Genomic DNA, 19483 nt, shown 5'->3' on the forward strand with positions numbered 1-19483 from the left:
GCGGGAAGGTAAACGGCGTTTCCGTGTGCGGCTCTGGCTCGCCAGAGCAGCGATGTCACGCTGGCCACGTGACCCGGAAGTGTCTCCGGACAGCGCTGGCCCCTGGCCTCTTGAGTGAGATGGGCACACAACCCCAGAGTCTGTCAAGACTGGCCCGTACGGGCAGGGGTACCTTTACCTTTACCTTTATAGTTATGCAATTCCCCCCACCCCCAGAAAAAAGTTTATAACTGAAAGTAAAGCATAATTATAATTGGACCTGAAGTTAATAATGACTAGAGAGTCTCGTCGTTTCCCCTCAAAGTTTGACTACGTCTAGATCCAACCTAATGTACAGCCTGATCCTAAACATTTCATCTGATTATGGAATAGCCACAAGGACAAAGTGCTACCATGGCTCAGGCTTACTGGCAAATGTGATAGAATTCAGTTTTTCAAGCAGATTTAAAGCTTTTATTACAAGCCCTGAGCCTTTGGAGTAGATCAGACTAAGAATATGGGTTCTTTAGTCCCTGCAGAGTACGAAAGTCCCCATTTTTGTCTTCTGGCTAGTGGAGGCCCTTAGGAGGCATAGTCATAATATTTCCTTTTTCCCCTTCTTGCATTTTTCACAAAGTTAGAATGAATTGTCTATAGTAAAAATGTTCCTTTGTTTGTATGTCCAACCCTGGTCTTTGATTAAACTGGGCTTCTGATAAAGCTTTATACATATAAAAATAAAAAATTATGGAAAACCTAAAGCTATCCTTCAGATCTGTACTTTTGTAATATGCATCTTCCTCCTAGCTATGTCCACGCATTCAAGACCATGTCTTCTTTTTTCAGGTTTCCATTTAAAGGGAAATTACCTAGGCTAGGAACTTCTTGTACTCGAGTCTATTTCACTTTTCCATTTTGGTGAACAAGCCATGAGGACTTGGTGCAAGCAGGAAAATAGTGAACATACATTTTATCTTTCCATATATTACTTGATTCTGAATTCTATGAACTGATATATATGTATGACATCTCAGTCTTACATGCAGTGCACACATACAACTCCAAAGAATTCTGAATCAAGCCTTTCATGGTTATTTGGAAAAAATATATCCCCCCCCCCCCTTTTAACAGTGGTATCTTAGTCAGCAAAAGTCTAAGTATTCAAGCATGTAAAAAAACTGAAAATTACTTGGGCCACTGCATAATTTTGGAAGTTAATTCTATCAACCAAGGTCCAATGGAATTCCATCTGGGCTCCAAAGAGCAGCTCTAAAACCTTGGCTGTGCAAATGTCAGGCACAGCATCATCCCATCCGCATAGCTGGTGACATTATTTCAGGCTCCTGAAGCACCTGAAAGCTGCTCCATTATTCAAGGCGCCTTTGCTACTCCCTTCGTTAATGATAGATGAGCCCTGCTGTGGAAAAACTGAGGCTCTGCAAAGCTGCACAGCACCAGGCAGAGAACAAAGGAAACCTGTGAACCCAAAGGCAAGCGAAAAGAAAACAAAGGATATTACCCCTAAGGGAGGCGGAAAAGAGAAACATCTTCCTCAGAAATGTTACATTCCACTTACAAAACCAGACCATCCATGTGCATCATTTACTAAATATCATGAAAACAAATCCACCAAGTCTGAGGTTTGCAAGCCAGGGAAGAGCTGTCACAAACTGTCCAAGTTAGAGAAGTTGAACAATGTACTAAGTCTGGGATGTCCTACTTGTTTCCATTACTTTAATATTTTTGCTACTATATTTTATTATGAAGGCTGCCCTTGGCTATTCATGTGGAATAGAAAATGATTTTTTTAAAAAAAATATGAAAGTTGGGGTTCTCAGAATTCTAACAAAAGCCTGAATATATTTACTTAGGTTAGCAAATATACTCAATACTCAAAACCCCCACCATTTGGGAGCAACTGAATCTATACAAGTATCTCAGAAATTATGCTGCAAGTAAATAAAACTTCAATCTTACTGTCCACTACAGCTGAAAATCAAAACCAGCTTCACATGGGATGTGGCTGTGCGGAAAACAAGCCCTGCAAAGGTCTTGCACTACCTGTCACGCCATATTTCTATCTCATTTGAAAGGCAATTCTTGCATCTCTCCCTGTGGAAAATGTTGTGTCCTGTCCTTGCATTAGGAGTTTAAGCCTCATTTCTGTATAGCAGGGAGATGGGGTGGGGGGGACGGACGGACAGGAAGAGCAAGACACCTGCTTCTCCCACTTCTTTTGCATAGCGATGCAAAAAGCCTTGCTGACATTCATTTCCAGTATCAATCAAAAAGTGCAGGTGTCAGAGCTGCCTCCAGGTCCCAGCTCACAGAGGACCAACGCTAGGCTGTGGTTATGTACAAAAGTCTTTATTGAGGTTCAGTTTCCATTTTAAAGCCGCAGCGCGCAGCTCTACGTCTCGACCTTAGACCGGCGAAGTCCCGTCTGAGTCTCCGCCCCTTCCACACCAGTTTAAGACTCTCGCCTTGCTCCACCTCTTCCTAAGTTCCTTTCTCCTCTGGGCCCTCCTGCCCGCTAGGGTTTCATCCTTCCTGGACTCCTCTGACGCTGACCCTGATGATTCTTCCCCCTCCTTCCGGCGGGCTTTAGGACCTGGTTCCCTATCCGGGCTACCTTCTGTGCCGCTCGCCTGTACATTTGAACTTGGTGCGCGCGCCCAGCCTGCAGCTTTCCTCTTGACCGTTCCCTTGCTCTCCGATGGAGGCGTGGCCAACCCTGACTCATCTTCTCTCGCTGGTGGTACATATGTGGGCTCTGATACCTGGGACTCCTCCCCCCCACTACGCTCTGGTGGGGAAGCTGGTCCTGATTTCCAACTGCTGCTCTGGGAGTCCCCGCTGGCCCCTTGCTTCTGGGGTGTCCCCCTTGGGTCCCCCCTTGCCCTGCCCATAGGCGCCCCCTTCTGTGAATCTTCCGATTCGCTGGAGAGGCTCATAGAATCTATCGGGCTGCTGTCATCTTCTCCTACGCTGCCCTCGGATTGCTCCCCCTCGCTCTCCATCTCCTCTCCTCCCTGCGCTCCCGCTGAGTCCCTGACATCCATCCCCCCCTCGAAGCCCCCCCTCCCCCCTCCCCCTCTTCTGGTGTGGGTTCCGGGTGCTCCAATGCTGTGGGGGTGCATGCCGGATACAGTTCTTCCCCCCTGGCATGCTGCCAGTCCGTGACGGGTACATCGACGTCGCTCTCCTCCGCTTCCATCTCGTTGCCGGTGTGCTCGAACCCAGGGTCCTCCCCCAACCCGTCCATGCCCCCTTGTTCCCCCATTTCCTCTGGGGAGTCTGCGTGCCAGGGCCCTCTGAGCAGTCTCCTGCGCCACTCCTCCTCGGGTTGAGTGTCCCACCAATAAGAGCGTTCCGCACCCAAGTCTGAGATCGACCCCTCCGGCGAGGTAGTCTCTGGAGCCGTCTCCTCAGCCGAGGAGAACCCCTGAAACGTACTGGCTGAGAGTGTGGGGGTGAAAAGATATTCGTCAAAATAATCCTCCGGCATGGGCCTGTGTGGGAAGAGTGCGTGGAACTCGTCTTTGAGGTAGTGCTCCTCCACCGCATAGTACGGCACCCAGCTGTTGGCGCTGGCCGGGGCACCTTCCCTTGCGATGAGATATTCAACCCCCTCTTCCCCCCATCTGGAGTCCAAAATCTCCGTTACCTCATTGAGTGGCTCCGCCCTCGGCGACCCCCCTGTCATGGGTGCATCTCTAAGCGGACTGGGAGCTGTCCCTGGCTCCTGAAACCTGTGAGGTGCCTTGTAGGGCGTTAGCACCGATCTATGAAAGACCGGGTGCATTCTGGAACCCTCCGGTAGTGTCAAACGGAAGGCCACTGGGTTGATCTGTGCCTCGACTAGGTAAGGGCCTAGCTGCTTGTGTCCTAGCTTCTTCTTAGCTAAGGATCTGGCCGGCACTGCCTGGGCCGCTAACCAGACCCAGTCCCCTACCCGTATGTCCTCCCCCACTCTTCTGTGTTTGTCTGCTTACATCTTGTATACGTGTTTTGCTAGGTCTAACTGCCTACGGAGCTGTTCATGGACCTCCTGTAACTCCTGTGCCAATGCCTCTGCTCCCTGCGTCTCCCCCTCCCCCTCTTTCTCTAAGCCCGGGAAGGTCCTGGGATGTCGCCCGTTGTTGGCGAAAAACGGTGTCACCCCCGTGGACACGTGTTGTGTGTTATTGTAGGCAAACTCGGCCAGGGGCAGGTAGTCCACCCAGGTCGAGGGCTGCTGGTTGGCGTAGCATCTCAGGTACTGCTGCATGATGGCGTTGACCCTCTCCGCTTGTCCGTTGGTCTGCGGGTGTCTTGCCGACGCTAGGTTGACCTTGACGTTCAGGATCCCCATCAGCTTCTGCCAGAAACTCGAGATGAACTGGCGCCCCCGGTCGGACAGGATAGACCGTGGCAGGCCATGCACCTTGAACACGTGGTCTATGAACAGCTTGGCTGTCTGTTCCGCTGTGGCCACCTTCGCGCAAGGAATGAAGTGCGCCATCTTGGTGAACATGTCGACTACCACGAGTACTGCTGTTTTGCCCCTCGAGCTGGGCAGGTCAGTGACAAAGTCCAAGGCCACCCTCTCCCACGGTTGGGACGGGGTCTGTAGCTGTTCTAACAGTCCCGCCTGCGGTCTGTGTACTGGCTTGGCCCTTTGGCATGTGTCGCACCTCGTGACGTAATCCGCGACTTCTCCCCGCATCTTGGGCCACCAAAAGTCTCTGGCTACTAATTCCACCATCTTGTCCTTGCCGAAATGTCCGGCGCTGGGTGCGTCGTGTAGCTGTTGCAGTACTGTCACGCGGAGTTCATCTCCCGGCACGTAGATGGCCCCCTTGCGGAGGAGCAGTCCGTCGCGTATCTGGAACTCGTCGTCCTTCGCCGTGCCGCTGCGCACCTCCTCCATCTTGGATCGTGCGAAGGAATCTGTTCGCAGCTCGCGCCGTATTGCTTCCAGGTCTACGGTGGCCGAAGCGCATGCCCACGCCTTGGGTGCGAAAATGTGTTTGGCCGCTACCGGTGCTGCTTCCTCCAGATACTGCGGCTTCCTGGATAGCGCATCAGCCATGATGTTGTTGTCTCCGGGGATATATTCTACCCTGAAGTCGAAATCCGCAAAGAACTCTGCCCAGCGGATGTGTCTCTGGTTCAGGAACCGCGCCGTGCGCCAGTACTCCAGGTTCTTATGGTCCGTGCGAACTTGCACCGTGTGTTTGGCTCCGATGAGGAAGTGCCGCCACGCCTTGAAGGCTGCATGAATGGCCAGCAACTCTCTGTCCCAGATGGTGTAGTTCTGCTCCGACTTGCTGAGTTTCCTAGAGTAGAAAGCACACGGCCTCCAATCCCCTTGCGGGTCTTGCTGCAATAGGACTGCCCCCACGGCTCTGTCGGAGGCATCCGTCTCCACCCTCATGGGTCTGCTGGGGTTCACATGCAGCAGTTGTTCCTCGGAAGCGAAAAGACGCTTGAGTTTCTGAAAGGACTGCTCCGCCTGCTCCGTCCAGATGAACTTCTTCTTCTTGGAGCTGAGGGTGTCCGTGATGGCCGCCGTCTGCATAGCAAAACCCTTGATGAACTTGCGATAAAAGTTAGCAAAGCCGACAAACCTCTGGACCTCCTTCCGATTGCGCGGGCTTTTCCAGTCCAGTACAGATCGTACCTTGGCGCTGTCCATGGCGATTCCCTTGTCGGACAGCTTGTAGCCCAGGAAATCCACCTCCGTCATGTCGAACTGGCACTTCTCCAGTTTGGCGTAAAGCCTGTGCTCCCGTAGTCTTTGCAGGACTTCCTTGACATCTCTCTCGTGAGCCTCCTGCGATTCCGAGAAGATCAGAATGTTGTCCAGGAAGCAGACGCACTTCTTGTAGAGGAGCCCCACTAACACGTGATGCATGAAGGCTTGGAAGCAGTGGGAGCCATTTTGTAAACCGAAGGGCATAACCCTATACTCATAGGTGCCCAAGGGCGTGAACATGGCCGTCTTCCACTCGTCGCCCTCCCGCATGCGTATAAGATTGTACGCCCCTCGTAGATCCAACTTGGTGAAGATGCGTCCCTTCCTCACCGTCGTGAGCAAGTCGTCGATCTTGGGCATCAGGAAAGCCGTGGGCTTGGTTTTCGAGTTTAAGATTCTGAAATCAACTACCAGCCTCTTTTGGGGCGTGTCTTTTTTCTTCACAAAGAACACAGGACTGCCCCCCACTGCTTTGGATTCTCGGATGAATCCCCTCTTCAAATTGTGATCTATGAACTCCCTGAGCTCTTGCAGTTCGTCTTCAGACATGGAGTACAGTTTTCCGGTCGGCAGCGTTGCCCCCGGCAGGAGGTCAATCTTGCAGTCGTAGGGTCTGTGGGGAGGCAGCTTGTCCGCTTCCTTCTCGCAGAAGACCTCCAAAAACGCCTTGTACTTGTCGGGTACCGCTTGCAGCATGCCCAGTTGTAGCTGTGGGTCATCCTCTTGCCCCTCGTCCTCCTGGTTAGTCATGATGCAATGTTCTGCGCAGTAGGAGGAGCAGAAGGTCAATTTACGCTGGTACCATGCCAATGCCGGGCTGTGCCTGTCCAACCAGCTCATGCCCAACACTATGGGCGTGTCTGACAGTTGGGTGACATTGAAGCTGATGACTTCGCGGTGATTTCCAATTCGCATCACCATTGGCGGCGTTTGCTGTACCACCTGTCCCCCCAGCAATTCTCTTCCATCGACTGTCACTACTTTCAGGGGCATCGTGGCAGGCAGGAGCGCTATGCTATGTTGCTTGATGAAATCCACTCCTATAAAGTCTGCATTGCTACCAGAGTCAATGGTAATAGGGACTTCCATGGTGAGCCCATTGGGAAGCTGGAGTGTTGCGGTGAGCTGCACCACTGGTTTGGGCGGGAGGGGGTCTGTGGGCTGTAAGATTCCTGGGGACTGCTTCACTGATTCGTCTGGCTGGGCCCCAGCGGCTCTGCTTCCAGCCAGACTTCGCCGTTTCCCTGCTGTGGTTCTCTCTGCTGAACTGCTTCTGTTACTTTTGCTGAGGCTGCATTGTGCTTGTGGAGCCTCTGGGGGCACTCTTTTGCCATATGCTGAGCACTGTCACAGATGTAACACTTCCTGTTCCCTCTAGGAGGCTTCACTTTGGCTGCTCCCGGTGTTGAGGCTCTGGTAGCTGACTGAGCCTTGGCACCACCTATCTCCATCGGCTCCTCTCCCCCTCCCAGTGGAGGCGTGGATTGAGTGCGCGCTGAGTCTCTGGGAAAGAAAGGAGGTGCCCTTGCTGGCGTGCGTCCCCAACGCCCTTCATCTTTGCTCCAGGGACGTTCTTCTAGCCGCACACCAATCGTCAGCGCCTTCTGGACCACTTCTTGAGTGCTCCGTGGTCTCTCCCCCCTTGCGATTTCGTCTTTCACAGCCCCGTTCAGCCCCTCCCAGAACAGGTCCCTGACGGGCGCTGAGTCTTTTTCCCATCCCAGCGCGTTGACCAATGCAAAAAAGCGGGAATGATATTGCCTTACAGTGGCTCTGCCTTGTTTCAAACCGTGAATCTCTTTTCTAGCAACATCCACATCTATCTCCGATAAAAAACAATCGTCCATTGCCTTAATGAAGGCTTTTGCGTTTTGGAGGGCTGGATCATTATCTCTCCACAGATTGCGCAACCACGCTTTAGCTTCTCCATGGAGATGCGTTAGTATGAAGCCTACTTTCTCCTGCTCATCTCTAAAGTCCTTCTCCAGCAACTTTAGCGCAAAAACTACGTCTGCTCTGAAGTTAGGATATTGCTGCAGACTCCCATCGAAATGCGACACAAGGCTCCCCCCTCTCTTCCCGAGCCCAATCCCCTCTGATTTGGCTCCCGGTGGCCCCTGTTTAGTCAACATTTCCAACCTGGTTTGCAGATCCTTGCAGACAGCATCTGATTCCTCTTCTCTCCTCCTTGCCGCTAGTATTTCTGCGTTAAGTTGTGCCACGGCGTCTTGCAAAGCTGCCAGTCGTTCTTCTGTAGTCATCTTGTGCTGCTTTTGTGAGCTCGCGAAGCACCAATCTTCGCCCCTCGCTGCGTCCTCTCACGTTGCGAGGTTCTTTGAGCGAGACGGGACTTACTGTCAGAGCTGCCTCCAGGTCCCAGCTCACAGAGGACCAACGCTAGGCTGTAGTTATGTACAAAAGTCTTTATTGAGGTTCAGTTTCCATTTTAAAGCCGCAGCGCGCAGCTCTACGTCTCGACCTTAGACCGGCGAAGTCCCGTCTGAGTCTCCGCCCCTTCCACACCAGTTTAAGACTCTCGCCTTGCTCCACCTCTTCCTAAGTTCCTTTCTCCTCTGGGCCCTCCTGCCCGCTAGGGTTTCATCCTTTCTAGACTCCTCTGACGCTGACCCTGATGATTCTTCCCCCTCCTTCCGGCGGGCTTTAGGACCTGGTTCCCTATCCGGGCTACCTTCTGTGCCGCTCGCCTGTACATTTGAACTTGGTGCGCGCGCCCAGCCTGCAGCTTTCCTCTTGACCGTTCCCTCGCTCTCCGATGGAGGCGTGGCCAACCCTGACTCATCTTCTCTCGCTGGTGGTACATATGTGGGCTCTGATACCTGGGACTCCTCCCCCCCACTACGCTCTGGTGGGGAAGCTGGTCCTGATTTCCAACTGCTGTTCTGGGAGTCCCCGCTGGCCCCTTGCTTCTGGGGTGTCCCCCTTGGGTCCCCCCTTGCCCTGCCCATAGGCGCCCCCTTCTGTGAATCTTCCGATTCGCTGGAGAGGCTCATAGAATCTATCGGGCTGCTGTCATCTTCTCCTACGCTGCCCTCGGATTGCTCCCCCTCGCTCTCCATCTCCTCTCCTCCCTGCGCTCCCGCTGAGTCCCTGACAGCAGGATTTTAAAAAATCTCTGTTGATTGAGAAAATATCAGTTAACAGGGCTTTATCTTACTCAACCCATCCCTCCTATCAAGTACCCTAATAGAAAATGATGGGGATGCAGCCTGCAAGCTTATATCTACGAACCAGGCGTGCAACCAGGTGTACAACCAGTTCTTATTTTGCAGAGTCAAGAACTCCCTAGAGATAGTAACCCTAGTACAGGCTGAAGCACAAAGAATAGCTGGCTTCTGGCTTCATGAAAAGTTTAGTATATTTTGAGGCTCCAAAAAAAACCAATAGATGACAAAGTAATAAATTCAAATCTGATAAAGTTCTGGGGCAGCAGCACATTTAGGCTGCTATAATTCCACTGAAGTCAACTGTACAGGATTTTAGCCTGATTTGTTTATTATTATTATTTTATTTAACAAAATGTATACAGCACTTACTCAACAGAAAATCGCTAAGTAGTTAGCAATCAACAACCTAAAACATTCATTAAAGCCTTGCCATTCACTGGAATGAATTCCCACAGCAAATATTCTGAGGCATCCAGTGGTGTTTTAGGAAACACCAAACACAAAAACATTAATGGGAGAAAGAGGAACACTTCCTTTGCATGGCAACTGAAAACAAGAACGCGGTTTCTGAATCTACTAATCTACACAGGCTGATCATGAGCAGTGGAAGAAAACAAGTCTGCTGCCTGGATTACTGAAAAACTAACAAGAATTCAAAAGAATATTGACCATGACACCATTGCAGTTCCACATGACACTATGCTAGTGCTCAGCAACACACAACTTCTATTAGAAGCAAATGCATCAACGCAAATATTTAGAAATTAACCTGTGAGAGGACATATCTTACCAAAGCCACATCTAAATATTATTTTTATATTTCTTCTCCTTTTTTGCCAATGCTTAATAATGAAGGTTATTAAGGCCAAAGGAGAATTTGTAGTGTAATAATTCTGATTTCCAAACACAATTAATAAGGAAAAATAACATTTAACTATGTGTCGTCATCCCCCGCAAGTAGTTAAAAACACAGTAAGAAAACCGAATGTTAAGGCTATGCAGTTTTGTGCGATTTTGACTGCATAGCCTTAACATTCGGTTTTCTTATTATGTGAGCTGTTTGGTATACTCACATCTCCCTCTAGTGGACCCTGATCCTCCCTATCCTTGGTTGGGCTGATGTCCTGTCTCATCACCCAAATGGGCTCTTTGGGTTCATCGGGGGTATAAGGAGAACGGATGGTCCTAGTCTTCACTTCCTCAATAGCTTCCTTAATGTCTTTGATAGCCAGGGATATTGCATCCCTTTTCTCCTTGCTGTATCTCTGCACTGGATCTCCCACATTAACTGTAGGTCTAGCGCCAACAGACAGCGGACGGTTGCTTTCATGGTGAACATGAGCAGGAGCATCACCAGGGTCCACATTCTGCTCTGCTTCTGGCATGTCTTCAGCAGCTTTGTCCAGGCTCTGAGAACTCATGCTCTGCTTGACTTCAGCCACAATTTGGTCAATGTCTTCCTCTTGTTCATAACTGTCCATCCGTGGATAGGGAGCAAACTCTGCCTCTTTCTCAGGGCTGTCAGACTCTCCATCAGAGCGCTCATCATAGTGGTGGAGTCGGGCACCAAGAGCTTCCTTTCGATAGTTGTCAGCTTCCTCCCTCTCTTGCTCGTAGAGTCTAAGGCCTTCCCGAACATCCAGGTCAGGCGTGTCACCTATCTCCTCATAGACATGTTCCTGCAGCCCATAGTCGGCATAGGGCTCAGCATACTGCTCATCTTCCCCCCGGTGGAAGAGCCGGTGGGTGTACACATAGCCTGAATAAGCAGCATTCATGGCTTCCTCGTGCTCAATGGAGTGGAAGTGCAAGTGGTTGGGGAGAGTTCGGTTACGAATCGTCTCCGCATGTTCTGCCTCAGCATTTTCTGTGTACTCCTCTGCCTCGGGCCTGTACTGCACTGCATAGGCACTCTCATCCTCATTGTCCAGCACTCGGGCTCCTTCACAGGCATCCTCCACTGGGGCTATGACATCTCCCTCAGCAGTATCCGTGTGGTTGTGGAAGCCGCTCTCCGTGCTAGCTGACCGTGCCAACGTGCCCTCCTCCTCTTCCTGTCGAGAACGTCCTTCAAGGCTGCTGTTGGCACATCTTGGGTAATGGCTGGCATACTGGGGCTGTTCATCCTCTACCTCAGAATGTTCCAGGTCAGCCTCCACAGATTCATTCACCACTCTGCTCCTGAGTTCATCATTCACCTCTCCTTCAGCTGGTCCCTCAAAATGGTTCATGGCAGGTTCTCGAGGGAGCCTCACTTATTCTATTGACATTTTGTGTGTTGAGGCTGTAAAGAAGGACAAAAAATGAACACCTCTTATTACACAGGAACAAGGAAGGAGTTTCTTAAAGCCCTGTAGAATTAATACAGTATCAGTTGGCTTTTTTGATTTTACATTATTTATTTATTTGATTGACTGATTTCTATACAGCCCTATACCCAAAGGTCTCAGGGCGGTTCACATAAACTGTTGCCTTATATGCTGTAAGGAATCAGACATGTGAGTTCTGATAAGCTGAAAATTTAAGCAAAGTGTTACCAAAAATTAATTTAAGATATTAGCAGAAAACCCTAGCAAGAATGGAGAGAATGTATTGGATACTAGCTGACTAGCCAGAATTTAACAGACAAGCAGACAAGATGGACAGCGTGAGGCATATTCTGCAAAGGAGACGTGCTCAGAATAAGAGACCGAAGGAGGAGGGCAAAAGGCAAGGGGCAGAGAAGAAGATACTGAGGACAGATGCCGCCTGGGGTAATATGGTTAATAGAACAACTGCGAAATGCTCTAAGTAGGCAGACCGTGGAGAATAACAGAACAAAAGATTATACAAAAGTGATCTGACAGAAATGGAAAAAAATAAAAACAGGGAAATGAAAACTGAACTCACTAGGTGATAGCCAACTAAGCCATTATTTTGAGGAGGCCCACTGAAACCACTGACAAGCTATTTCAATGGTCCTACTCTGACCCACTGAATAAATCCAAGGGGAAGAAAACGCCAGAGAAGTACATGCAATGAACAGTTCTTGTCTTTAAAACCTTAATTGCCTGCCCTGAGCCTTTTCTTTTCTCCACATTGAAGTAAAGAACTTCACCTCCGACCTGTTAAGAGAGCCCCACAAAGAGGTATAAGAAAATAAATGGGCTCTTCTCTCCCCCCCCCCACCCCTGGCAAGCTGCTGAAAGCCATTTTACTTTTCTGAGCAAAGCTGAAGGCTCTGATATGCAGCATTATAAAAAAGGCCGGTTCTGGAACACGAAGAGTCATCATGCCATACACTCAAGGGGAAGTATAAATTACAGCTTTTGGTTTATGGCCATTTAGAGAAAGGAGGGAAGGTGTTTGTCAAACAGGAACATTTATAACTTGAAATGACTATAAATGGATGTGCTAAGCCAATAAATATTTAGCACACCGATAGCACTGATGTAGAGCCAGAAATCTGTGAATCTAACACTTAAATGCTCCTGCTATGTCATGGGGGGAGAATTTTGTTAGCACTGGATAGTCTGGAAGCACACACTATATTTGATCCCTCGGTTACTGTACGAAGAAGCAGCAACAACCATCTCTAAGCAGCTGCCAGGATAATTCATTACAGAGATAAGAAAAACAATTTTAAAATGGTGGGACCAAATTCCAAGGCTGGGATGGGAGAGACCTTCCCAGCCAAGGTGTGCATCTTAGACAGGTCATCACTGCCAGGCTCTGAGGGTTCCCTGGGCATGGGCAGAAGTCAATAAGTGTGTGCTCTCTCTCTCTCTCTCCCCCTCCAATCTATATATTAGCTACCAGCCTTTCAATAGAGAGAGAAGGAGGATACAAGAGCATAAGCAGAGGGTCAAGGCACTTTTGGTCTCACTGAAGGAAGTCGAAAGATGGTTTTTATTTCCTCTTCCATCATAATCACATCTCAGGGAACACTGAGTGAAAATGTGGTCGTGTGTACCCCATAAATTCATGCCACAGACCAAGAATAACTGCAAACTAACTTTAGCAATTGTGTGGGCAAAGGCAATCCCATTAAAAAAAAAAGAATAAACACACTTCAGCTAAAATCAACTTTAGGAAATAGCTGCCATCAAAATAATTTTACAAAGTTCACAAATTAAAAATATGCACACTCAAAGTTTCTGTATTTGCACTGAATGTTCACATTCACTTATGTCTCTGCACTTTAAGGCAGCTGTGGTATTTATTATGATGTCTCCACATACAAACACCTTCAGTAACAAATTGGTCAACTTGGATCCAGGGAAAGGTCTGTAATTTTCATAAATGTCTCATGATACTGGCACCTGAGTAGACTTCAAGGGACTTTTTACATAGCACTTTCACGTCCTCTAAATTTAATTGAAATTGACACCCAAGAGCAGCTGGGATTTATAGCATCACTTGATGTATGTATGCTTTGTGGTCTCATAGAATCATAGAATCATAGAGTTGGAAGAGACCACAAGGGCCATCGAGTCCAACCCCCTGCCAAGCAGGAAACACCATCAGAGCACTCCTGACATATGGTTGTCAAGCCTCTGCTTAAAGACCTCCAAAGAAGGAGACTCCACCACACTCCTTGGCAGCAAATTCCACTGTCAAACAGCTCTTACTGTCAGGAAGTTCTTCCTAATGTTTAGGTGGAATCTTCTTTCTTGTAGTTTGGAACCATTGCTCCGTGTCCGCTTCTCTGGAGCAGCAGAAAACAACCTTTCTCCCTCCTCTATGTGACATCCTTTTATATATTTGAACATGGCTATCGTATCACCCCTTAACCTCCTCTTCTCCAGGCTAAACATGCCCAGCTCCCTTAGCCGTTCCTCATAAGGCATCGTTTCCAGGCCTTTGACCATTTTGGTTGCCCTCCTCTGGACACGTTCCAGTTTGTCAGTGTCCTTCTTGAACTGTGGTGCCCAGAACTGGACACAGTACTCCAGGTGAGGTCTGACCAGAGCAGAATACAGTGGCACTATTACTTCCCTTGATCTAGATGTAATACTCCTATTGATGCAGCCCAGAATTGCATTGGCTTTTTTAGCTGCCGCGTCACACTGTTGGCTCATGTCAAGTTTGTGGTCAACCAAGACTCCTAGATCCTTTTCACATGTACTGCTGTCAAGCCAGGTGTCACCCATCTTGTATTTGTGCCTCTCATTTTTTTTGCCCAAGTGCAATACTTTACATTTCTTCCTGTTAAAATTCATCTTGTTTGTTTTGGCCCAGTTCTCTAATCTGTCAAGGTCGTTTTGAAGTGTGATCCTGTCCTCTGGGGTGTTAGCCACCCCTCCCAGTTTGGTGTCATTTGCAAATTTGATCAGGATGCCCTTGAGTCCATCATCCAAGTCGTTGATAAAGATGTTGAATAAGACGGGGCCCAAGACAGAACCCTGTGGCACCCCACTAGTCACTCTTCTCCAGGATGAAGAGGAACCATTGATGAGCACCCTTTGGGTTCGGTCAAACAGCCAGTTACAAATCCACTGAGTGGTAGCATAGTCAAGACCGCATTTTACCAGCTTCTTTACAAGAATATCATGCCTTGCTGAAATCAATTAGGCTACATCCACTGCGTTCCCTTCATCTACCAGGCTTGTAATTCTGTCAAAAAATGAGATCAGGTTAGTCTGACATGACTTATTTTTCAGAAATCCATGCTGACTATTGGTGATCACAGTATTCCTTTCTAGGTGCTCACAGACCGTTTGCTTAATGATCTGCTCCAGAATCTTCCCTGGTATTGATGTCAGACTGACTGGGTGGTAATTATTTGGGTCCTCTCTTTTCCCCTTTTTGAAAATAGGGACAACATTTGCCCTCCTCCAGTCTGCCGGGACTTCGCCTGTTCTCCAGGAATTCTCAAAGATGACTGCCAGTGGTTCTGAGATCACATCTGCCAGTTCTTTTAATACTCTTGGATGCAGTTCATCTGGCCCTGGAGACTTGAATACATCTAAACTAGCCTAGAATTCTTGTACTATCTCCTTAGTTATTCTGGGCTGTGTTTCCTCTGCTGAATCATTTGCTCCAAATTCTTCAGGTCGGGCATTGTTTTCTTTATCGGAGAAGACTGAGGCAAAGAAGGCATTGAGGAGTTCAGCCCTTTCTGTGTCCCCTGTTTGCATTTCACCATCTTCTCCTCTGAGTGACCCCACTGTTTCTTTCTTCTTCCTTTTGCTACGAACATACCCATAAAAGCCTTTTTTGTTGCTTTTAACCTCTCTAGCAAGCCTGAGTTCATTCTGTGCTTTAGCTTTTCTGACTTTGTGTCTACACGTGCTGGCTATTTGTTTGAATTCCTCTTTGGTGGTTTCCCCCCTTTTCCATTTTTTGTACACATCCTTTTTTAATCTTAACTCAGTTAAAAGTTCTTTAGATAGCCACCCTGGCTTCTTTAGGCACCTTCCATGTTTCCGTCTCATTGGTATTGCCTGAAGTTGTGCTTTTACTATCTCCCTCTTAACAAACTCCCAGCCATCATGAACTCCCTTTCCTTTTAGTATTACTGTCCATGAGATCTCACCCAGCACTTCCCTAAGTTTTATGAAGTCGGCTTTCTTAAAGTCAAGAAATTGAGTCCTAGTATGCTTGGCTGCTCCTTTCCGCTGTATAGTAAACTTCAGAAGAGCATGATCACTCGCGCCTAATGATCCTTCCTCTTCTACCCCACTAACCAGGTCATCAACATTGGTTAGGACCAGATCTAAAATGGCTGTTCCTCTTGTTGCTTCTCCCACTTTCTGGACAACGAAGTTGTCTGCAAGGCCAGTAAGGAATCTGTTTGACCTTATGCTCTTGGCTGAGTTTGACATCCAGCAAATATCCGGGTAACTGAAGTCCCCCATTACTACTATCTCCCTTCCTTTTGCATGCTTGGCCATCTGTTCCAGGAAGGCATCATCTATGTCCTCCGTTTGGCTTGGGGATCTATAGTAAACTCCCACAATGAGGTCCCTGTTATTCATCTCTCCCTTAATTTTGACCCAAATGCTCTCACTTTGGCTTTGAGGTTCTAAATCTTGGATCTCTTCACAGGTATACACATCCCTGACATATAACGCCACTCCTCCTCCTTTCTTGTCTGGTCTGTTTCTCTGAAATAGATTGTATCCCTCCAATATTACATTCCAGTCGTGGGACTTATCCCACCAGGTTTCAGTGATGCCTATTATGTCATATTTAGTTTGCTGTACCAAGAGCTCAAGCTCATCTTGTTTATTACCCATGCTTTGCGCATTAGTGTACAGACATTGAAGTCCATTAATCATTCCCCCGTGTCTCTTATTTAAGGATTTTTTCCTCCCACCACTAGGTCTGTGTGCTGTTTGCTCCATTTGGTCTATGACATTTGGATGATCATCTTCATCAATTGATAGACTGCTACCTTCAGGAGCACTGTCTCCCTCCCCCACGTTAGTCATTTTAAAGCCCTCCTGATGAGGTTTCTGAGATTTTTGGCAAAAACATTCCTCCCAACCGTTGTGAGGTGCAGCCCATCGCTTGCCAGAAGTCCATCTTCAAGAAACTGCAGTCCGTGATCTAAGAATCCAAACCGTTCCTGTTTACACCATTTGCGAAGCCAGCTGTTCACTTCCACTATTTTTCCCTCTCTCCCTGGGCCACGTCGTTCAACTGGGAGGACAGATGAGATGACAATTTGTGCATTTAATTGCTTCAATTTCCTGCCCAGAGCCTCATAGTCTCTTTTGATCTTCTGGAGGCTATTGCTTGCAGTGTCATTGGTTCCCACATGAACCAAGAGGAAGGGGTATTTGTCAGTGGGTTTTATGATTCCTTGCAGTCGTTCAGTTACATCTTGGATCTTAGCCCCGGGGAGACAGCAGAATTCCCGAGACATCTTATCAGGCCCACAGATCACTGCTTCTGTTCCCCTCAGTAGGGAATCTCCTATCACCACTACACGCCTCCTCTTAGGTTTGGTCGGGGTTCTTCCATGATCTGTCCGTTCCAAGGTCGCCTGCACCTTCCCTGAGGACTGACTTTGCTGCTAGTCTTCATATACCTGATCGACTGTAACGAGGGAGAGATCCTCAAATGGAGTCTGCTCTTCGTCTTCCATGCTAGGGGAGAGGACCTCAAAGCGATTGTGTATTTCTAAACAATCAGAGCAAACCCTGGGCCTCCTACTTCTTTGCGTCACGTTTCTCCATATATCTGGCTCCTGTGTTGGTGAATTAGCCTCCTTCTCAGGGGAGTCCCCTGTCTCCTCCTTGGTGGAGACGGTGTGCTCTGTCTCAAATGGTGTGCTCTGTTTCAAATGAATACTGTACAGTAATAGCGGAAAGACAGGATATAAATCTTTTAAACAGTGTATTTGACACATCTGAAGGAATCAACGCCAGTCATTTGTAGCCTAGAAGAAATAATGGGTAAAATCCAACACTATGCTAAGGTGAACATTCTTTCAGTGCAAGGATTTCTCCTAGCGCAAGAAGATGTTTCCCCCCTCCCTCTGTGCAGCCCCTAAATCAGTTCTAGGAGTTTCCCCCACCTTCTAGAGCTGATCTGGGGGTGGCAGAGGGCCCACACAAAGAGAGGCCTTGTTGCACAACTGGAAATCCTTGCACTGATGAAACTCATTAGAAGAATACCATCCAATGAGCCAGGTTGTGTGAAGAGTCCTTGGTTAGACACCTGAAAACAACCTAATTCATCCAAACATACCAACACTATTTTCAAGTCATGGCTAATTAAAATTTTAAACTTAGGAATGCATACATTAATATATGCAACAGAGCTGTCTTAATGCTGAATTAAAATGAAAATAAGCAGTATCACCTTGAGTATGCATTGTAAAACATACACACATGCACAATGTCCAACTTGATTTTAATCAGCTATCAAAAGGCTTCTGTGACTCAAGAGTACCATTTGTTCCATACAAATTCTGTAAAGAAGCTACACAGAAGGATATAAGCAGGCACCAAAGCTTCCCACCTCAAAACCAGATATTAAGTAAAAGCAGCTACAAATGAAAAAGTAGCAAGAGAGAGAGAGCAATCCAACAAGCAGTCATATGCATAATCATATGTAAGAAGTGCCCAGGACTGAACACAGGATTTTGCTTCCATCTTATAAAGGCTTCTCGACCTTTTGGCTAAGATAAGTGTAATATCTTAATTCAAATCAGGGGTGGGTAACCTGTTTTCTGTTGAGAGTCACATTCCCCTGAAGGTAATACATTACTGTGGACAGAGCTAATGTCAGCAGTGAGAGGGGCCAGAGGAGGACCACCCCCCTTTTCCTCTCCCCCCCCCCAGCCCATCCAGGGAGGAGCAGGGTGCTCCTGCCCGAGGCCTGAACTGAGAGCTCTGCAGAGCTTTTGCAACTAGGCCACGGCCTGCACGCCACCCTAGGACAAGAAGTTAAATTGTAGACATCTTTCAAAGTACTGTTTCTCACCAAACTACTATTAACTTTGTGATGTTTTTAGTTCCTAGAGCATTTTAGCATCCTTACTGCATTCAGAATAATGTGAGATACATATTCCCATTTTACAATAAGGGGAAAAATCCCAGGCCCTGCAACAAGCCCATGAGAGAAGCAGACATTTGTCACTAGATGCACCAATCCCAGCCTCTGGCTTCAATGGGGAAGAGCAGAAAGTCAATAATTTGATAAAATATTTTATATCACGAGGTCTGACACTAAACTATTTTAGGGGGAACCTGGTGTGAAACCTTATGGAAAGCTTTTCTGGCAATGGCTGCTTAATTCAGAGGTTTACCCTAACAAATGTAAAAGAGTGAAGCCCATTTTTACAAGAGGACTAAATTAAAGGACACAGATTAATCATTGAAATGGCCACAAAAAGTAGTCTTGCTGCAGGCATCGTATTTCTATGAGATGCTCTCCTCTCTCCTAAACACATATAAAATTATATTCAAATGCCTTCCTGTAATTTTCCATCGACAAGAGAAGTATTAGGTATCACATGGCTTTGCAAATAAAGACATACAACATTGCAGGGAAATGTAGCGCTCTCTCCCAATATTTGCTCACGGCACATAGCAGGAAGTGATTTCTAAGCACTCCTGGCTCTGAGCTCAGACCCTGATGGATGGGCTTGGCCTGTGGTGTTCCTGGCTTCTTGCAGAACTTCTCTAGTGACTGCACAAAATCAATTCATAATTCGGACAGGGTTTTTTCCAAACCAACATCCTACAGTCACCTCCCCCTGCCCCTGTGACCCCTCCCACCAAAAGCTCTCAAGGTTTTATATCTCCAATGTCTATGCATGACATTTATTGCTTGCTCGCTTGCTTGCTGATTGATTGTTATTTATTGCTTAGTCCAACTGAACTTTTACTTTCCTTATACCAATTGACTCTGATTGCTAGTCTCTGGAAAATACTCTTCCTTGTCAGTGTTCAGGAAAATGTAATAACTGACCCTTCCCCTTCAGCAATTATAAGGATTTGGCAAATGTGGCATGCTGTGAAATCAAAGCAGCCCAGCCAATGGCTAAGAGAGCTCCAAGACACACGCGATCACTTTTCTGCCTAATTTCACAAACATACATTATTTGTATTTGCTTGTACATATTTTTGTAGTTTGAAAGCAT

General features: G+C 47.6%; 1 protein-coding gene across 10 annotated transcripts in view; it reads right to left on the minus strand.

Moving 5' to 3' along the window:
* Positions 1-19483, minus strand: part of APBA1 (amyloid beta precursor protein binding family A member 1) — a 115468-nt gene that overhangs the window by 29187 nt on the left and 66798 nt on the right. For 5 of the 10 annotated variants that reach the window (XM_079996056.1, XM_079996057.1, XM_079996055.1 and 2 more), the window contains one exon: positions 9978-11188. In XM_079996056.1, the coding sequence (XP_079852182.1) occupies positions 9978-11135 (1158 nt within the window). In that variant the 5' untranslated portion in view covers positions 11136-11188. Of the gene's footprint in view, positions 1-9977; positions 11189-18877; positions 19030-19483 lie in introns of those variants that run through there. The other 5 variants (XM_079996052.1, XM_079996060.1, XM_079996059.1 and 2 more) reach the window with 2 other exon arrangements.

This window comes from Podarcis cretensis (genome assembly GCF_951804945.1).
Source record: "Podarcis cretensis genome assembly, chromosome: 11".
In the NCBI taxonomy this organism is placed as follows: domain Eukaryota; kingdom Metazoa; phylum Chordata; class Lepidosauria; order Squamata; family Lacertidae; genus Podarcis; species Podarcis cretensis.